This window comes from Prunus dulcis, chromosome 1 (genome assembly GCF_902201215.1).
Source record: "Prunus dulcis chromosome 1, ALMONDv2, whole genome shotgun sequence".
Classification (NCBI taxonomy): Eukaryota; Viridiplantae; Streptophyta; class Magnoliopsida; order Rosales; family Rosaceae; genus Prunus; species Prunus dulcis.
Genome location: NC_047650.1, coordinates 30,682,986 through 30,689,704, shown reverse-complemented (window position 1 = coordinate 30,689,704; position 6,719 = coordinate 30,682,986). Strand labels below are relative to the sequence as shown.

The 6,719-nt window shown below is 35.3% G+C and overlaps 1 protein-coding gene across 1 annotated transcript; it reads right to left on the bottom strand.

The window, feature by feature from the left end:
- Window positions 1-2,180, bottom strand: LOC117615194 (bifunctional dihydroflavonol 4-reductase/flavanone 4-reductase). Its single transcript, XM_034344235.1, has 6 exons — window positions 1,954-2,180; window positions 1,686-1,855; window positions 1,145-1,339; window positions 873-1,032; window positions 596-788; window positions 1-490 (listed from the first exon to the last, which is right to left on the bottom strand). Exons 1-6 carry the CDS (start codon window positions 2,069-2,071, stop codon window positions 286-288), a joined length of 1,041 nt encoding a protein of 346 aa, XP_034200126.1. The 5' UTR covers window positions 2,072-2,180; the 3' UTR covers window positions 1-285.
- Window positions 2,181-6,719: the final 4,539 nt, after the last annotated feature.

Here is a 6,719-nt window from a genome sequence, read left to right as displayed (position 1 = left end):
TTTCATGCTCGTTCAACCAAGCAACTGAATACAAAATATCCTCAATATCATTTCATTCTGGATAATGAGTAGGATACTTTTTAATTAATATATAGCCAGATTGGATCATAGTTAATTGCAGATTAACTTTTCTGCATAGCCACATTCTCATACACAACCCAACAGAATTTTATTTGAAGCCTTTTAACAGCCAACCAGAAAAACACCACCAACAAAAAAAGAACCCAACAGACACTAATCCATGACACAAAATGTAAACCTCAATTATTGATCAATATTTTTTCCTTAACCGGAGACTTTGACATCGACGACGGTGTTGTCGTCAGCCTCATGTTTCTCAGCAGGAATTGGGATCAAACCCCTAGCTCTGCAGGTATCAACAGCCCCTACGAACATGTCCTCCAAGCTGTATTTGAACTCAAACCCGTGGTCCGTCAACTTCTTTGAAGAAAAATGGATATTGGTCAAGTTCTCCTCAATGTTATCGAACCTGCTCGTGCAAACCAATTGGTCCAACTCTCCATTTAGTTAAATTCAATTATATATGTAATTAACAATAATTAATCAATTGATGTTGAAGGGTTTAGTTAATTACTTTGTGGGAATATTGTACTCGGGGTATTTTTCTCTCAGCAATTTTGCAATGTCGTAAATTGTAGCATCATGGGAAGAACAAATGTAGCGACCCTCTGCTTTAGGGTGCTCGTACAAGTATATGTGAGAGAGGCAGAGGTCGTCCAAGTGAACGAACTGCCCTCGCTTTATAATCGAATAATGAGATGTATTTCCTGTAATAATTAAGTAATATTTGGTTAATTCATGAACACTGATAATTAAAAAAATTGCAAAATATAAATTTTTTTTTGGGGTACCAGTGAGTGGGGAAAGTCCGGTGATGAGGCTTGGTGGCATGGATGGCATGAGAAATGGGCCAATCACAAGAGTTGGGATAATGGTAATGAAATCAATGTTGTTTTCTTTGGCAAACTTCCAGGCAGCTTGCTCAGCTAGAGTCTTGGAGGCGAAGTACATCTGAGGAGAAGACACCATTACATCAAATCCAGAATTAACAATTTGATTAACATGTTTTTGAAGTTAAATAGTGTATATGGATGTAATTATATTCACGTGTTTAATTGCTTACCCAACCAGTCATTTTGACAGAGCGGCAAAATTCAACATCGCTCCAGTCGGTTTCGTCGTAGAATGACTTCTGGTGCTCTTCGACATTCACGGTTCCTGCTGAGGATGTAAACACCAGCCTTCGAACTGTTTTTGCCTTGAGGCATGCCTTGAGGATGTCTAGCACCCCATTTATTGTTGGCTTGATCACTTCGTTCTGCCAAACCACAACATGTTTTAACTTTGTTTAATTTTCTCTTCATTTTAGTACACGGTAGAAAGCCCAAAACAAACAAACAAAATCTACTCTTCTTCTGCTCAACCAAAGCACCAAACTTGTCCTAATAAATAGTACAATGGGGTACCATTACTCTCTCATCTATGGCCATCAAGCACAAAATAGTAAATTTAAAGTATATAATATAACCATTGACCACTGACCACTGTTCTGTCTGAAACAAATGAAAGAAAAATGCTAAGAAAAGACTTGGTCTGCCGCCGCCACCATCCTCCATTTTTATTTGAAATTATGATGAGACATAAGAAATAAGGCTAATGCATACCTCGGGGTCTTTGGACTCAAAATCCATAGGAGTGGCGACATGGAACACTCCGGTGCAGCCTTGAATGGCTTCATCAAAGCTTCCCTCGTCCCCCAGGTCAGCCTTCCACAGCGTCAAGTGCGTCTCGGCCTTTGGCAACTCCAGCAGATGCTTCACCTTCTTCTGATTCGCTGTTACAAACAAATATTAATCACGAATCATTAAGTCGAAAGTACTATTAATAAAACAAACTGAAAACATAATAAATTGTGGGGAAGGGAAGACGGACTAGGATCCCGCACGGTGGCTCGAACAGTGTAACCGCGCTCTAAGAGTCTCATGACGAGCCATGAGCCGATGAAACCGGAAGCGCCCGTCACACAAACAGATTCAGACTCTGGTCCCATATTTGAATCAAATCAAGTATGTACTGCTTGCTTATTCAATTTATATATGACAAAACGAACAAAAGTGGATGCTCAACTTTCCCAAATGTTAACCTTATAAATACTTACTCATGGGGGGACTGACTAGTTGGAGTTTCCTACGACCCCAGCTAACAATTAGCAGCCTAACACCCCCTCACACCCGCTTTTACTGTTTTAGCTCAGCTTCCGGGCCATCACGTGCTTTCCTAACGGTGGGTGCACGTGCGTGGTAGTTGATTCATTTCTAGTTTTGTTTTACCTGGTCAACTCTAGTGCCCATCGTGGAATGGTGCAAGTGGCGCCATCGGCCAAACTTTTTTTACTTTATATTATATATTAATATTATAAAAGTGTATTTGGTGGCACATCACTTGGTACAAGGCCCAAGTTTGAGTCCTAATGATGTTATTCTATTTATATTTTTCTTCTTTTTTCATTATAATAACAAAATTTAAAATAGTTTTTTTTAAAGTATAAGCATGTGAAAAGAAAAAAAAAGGGGGAAAGTTCCGCCTAAACTAACAACATTATATATAAAAAAAGAAAAAAAAAGAAACTTTCTTTCACTCAAAACAAAACCAAAATAGAAATTCATGTCATTCTTCTTTTTCTTGAGCTCTTTTTTTTTTTTTACCGTACATACTAATATTTAACTTTATAAAATGAAAATATTAAAAAAAATTTGAATCTGATTTGTGATTGTTATTGCATGCTAATTAATGAATTTTAGTTATAAAAAAATTTATTTTATGATAATAAGTTCTGGCAAAATTTTTTATTTAATATTTTCATATTAGACTATGTGAGGGCTCTAGTTTAAATTTCGCACATGACCCTCAAAATCTCAGGACCAGCCCTGCTAAACTTTCCTCCCTCTCATACTCTCGTTGGTATTTGATTGACTCACATTTTATGTGAACTAAACAAGGATTAACATCCCTTTATTTTTAAATCACTTATATGCATAAAAATAAAAGTACACCTAGATTTATATGCTACCAGAATCAAGAAACATAAGAGCAAGTGCAGCGCAACCCCCCAGCCATTGCAACAGGCCCCCCAGGCCCATTTTGGACCTCCAGTGCACAAAAGGCAGCCCGGGCAAGGCATGAGACCCACCAACCCGGCAAGCCCACAAGCAATTCAGGATTGGGTTGTTGCCCAAAGGCTGCTGACGTCAGCGGCTGTTTTTCAATTTTTGTTGTTGTTTGTGCATGGAATACACGCGCCAACCGTATAAAAATTTGAAAATCCGCTGCTGACGTCAGCGTGCCGTCAGCACTAACCCACCAGCCTACATAACCCAATGGCTACAAGCCACATGACTTCTCTTGGAGTCTCCGATCAAAAAATCTTGCCCAATCCAACTGCTGTCCAATTTTTGGCTAAAAAAATATCAAAATATTTTGGAAATATTTTCTATAAATACCTACCAATATTATTCACTTTCTACACCAAATCTTCATACAAATTCATCTTATTCCAATATTTTTCACTTTCCACACCAAATTTTCTACTACAAAAATTCAAATGGCCTCTTCCATCGAAGTCGGAGGGTCATGGACAAAAGTTCGAAGAGGTCAAAATCTTGGCGACGAGGTTATTTTTTTTTTCCTTTTTATTCAATTTAATGTATTTTTATTTATTTATATATTTCTTGCATTTCCAATTTCATTTTTTTAATAGATTATTCAAGGCAAAACAAAAAAGAGGAAAACCATTACACATGGCTTCTCAAGTGAACAATGCCTGCAGTCGGTTCTAGTAGTGTGTTTCGTGTCGGAAATAATAGCACTATTAAGTCCCCCGAAGGAAAATACTTCCCCACGTCGTGATCCGGTAGAACCGCCTCCACCAATGATTGAGTCGTCCTTGTACTCGATTGAGTCGTCCTTGTACTCGATTGTGTCGGACTATGAGGATCGAGAATATTTCAATTGTATGATGAGTGGGTAGATATTTCAATTGTATGATGAGTGAGTAGGTATTTCAATTGTATGATGAGTGAGTATGTATTTCAATTGTATGATGAGTGAGATGTGAATTTTATAATAAATATGCACACGTGGCAACCGAAAATCTTATCCGAAAATTTAATTTGAAATTTTATTCGAAAATGTAATCTAAATGTTTAGGTGAGAATTTTATAATAAATATTGACATGTGGCAACCGAAAATTTTATCCGAAAAGCTTATCAAAATTAATGGTTTAAGTATAAAAAATAGAAAATAAATTAAAGTGAATAGTAATTGTCATTGCCCTTGCCTTTTGGGGTGGAGCCAAAAAAACAAGGCTGCCACTATTCACATGAATAGTAACAAACCTTGCTTTGCCTTTGCCTTACCCTTACCCTTGCTCTTTGGGGTGGAGGTGCTCTAATCCCATAATTCATGGACAAAACTATATCAAGAAATAAAAATACACTAATTTTAATGTACTTTGTATTTGTGTTATAAAACTGCCACACTTATAAATGGAAACTGTTATTTATACTTTAAAAATAAATCAACATACACTCATAGTATAATTTTTAAATAATTTGGTATAAGTTCAATTTTATGATAGAATTTGGGTGCAATACATATTTTAATAATTCAAGTCCCTGATTCAATGTCAATAGGATTACATTCCTTTTCTATATGATGTAATTATATAGTATTTCTTTTAAAATTTATTTTCATGTACCAATTATGCCCTTATGATTTAAATCGGGAAAGAATGATTTATATCATAATAATTAGCTAATTAATACAACTATTGATTCTGATTGCAATTCATAAACGGGTAATAAATTAATTTTAGGCCAATAATTACTATATTTGACCTTTTAGTTAATTTTGATTTGAATTTATAAAATATTTTCTTGTCTATCCATTTTAATTTTGAAAATCCCATAAACACGTGCTAATACAAAAAATAAAAAAATAAATTTCGTATAATCTTTCTTCTTCATCTACTTCATCTTCTTCTTTCTTCTTTCTTCTTTTTCTTCTTACAATCCTATGGAGGAGCTATAATTATCTATGGACTAGGAATATACATGAATATTAATTAGGTATGGATAGGTAAATTACCTATGGAGGAGGTATACATATGAATGCTATTTATCTATGGAGGAGGTATACATATGAATGTTAATTACTTATGGAGGCGATATATGATATCAAATTACCTATGAATAAGGTATACACAAACCTGCAATACAGGTAAATCAAACCACCCAAAGACATATATACTTCACCATAAGGTATTCACTAGTTGAAAGCGTTTTGATAAATTGAGATTAATTGTAGAAATGTGATATTAATTTATTGATTGCAGTAATTAATAAAATTTAGAGAATTGACTGTACAATGACAATATGTATAAATGTGTTAAAACCGTGGCCAAGGCTTTGCATACTTGGCTAGCCTATTGAGTCGCTAGACCCAATTCTATGTCAAAAGAGATGTAAACTGCATTCGTAGTACAAACTCAAAATTGACTTATATCGAAAGATGCTCGATTATAAAACGTAACGAGCATATAAATGATAACTTTTTTTAAAGTGTCACTAATACATTTATATTAAATTATTAATTTGGCGCTAGATTTGAAGTGAGTTATAAATTTTGCTGTATGTAATTGTATCTCCAAAAACGTGTCGTGTGGTGTGGTGATAGAGAGTGCTTGTCAGAGAGTGCTTGTCGTGGGCAATATTCTTTTTCAGTCAGTGGTAGTAAGTACACCCGAACCAATCAATCTCATAGTCATACTCATTATCTCTTCTATCCTACCACCGAAATCAAAGTCAAGGGCCATCATTCAACAACCACTTTGGGCAGTTTTCCCCTAACATCCCAAGCCGAAGCAGATAAATAGTAATCAATTAACTGATGATGGGTCAAGGTTGTGATTTAGATGGCTGGGCCCAAAAAAGCTAAACTAATAAAACAAACCTGGGCCTAGCAAGGCGCATAGGTTTTCTCTAGAGGGCTGACTCTTAGTGCATAGAGTTAAAATTGGCCCGAAAATTGTTTCCAGTGGACAATCAATAGCAATCGCAAAAGAAGCTTTTTTTCCTTTTTCTTTTGAAAAAATTTAAGGCTAACATCAAAAGACTCCCTTTAAGTTTGGGGTCATTCTCAATATGGACCCTGAGATATTAATTTCATCAATTTGCACTCAAATATTTTCAATCTTGTCCAATTTTATCCTTTCATTAAGTTGACTATGTGGTCAATCGTTAACTGCTAACGTGGCTACCGTGGAACCCAAAAATTAAAGTGTTTTTGACTTAAAAAATCATTTAAAATTTTAGAAATTAATTTTACAAGATAACCAAAAAAAAATAAAATTGAACTAAAATAAAATAAAAGCAAACCCTACCAAACCTCCACTTTCCCCAGCCACACCAACCCTTACCCACCTTCAGTGGCAAACCTATTAAGGATCAAGGAGGTGCCTCCTCTTGTCGGAAAAACCATTGTAGGTGCTTCGAATTGCCCATTTGCTCAATTGCTGGTGGTGCTTTAGGTGTAAAAATTACCTTATTTCCATTTTCAGCATTAAGTAAATGTCTTAGTCCTTTTACATTCATTTATTTTTATATTACTTCATTTACTTAAGTTTACAATGTAAATAAGG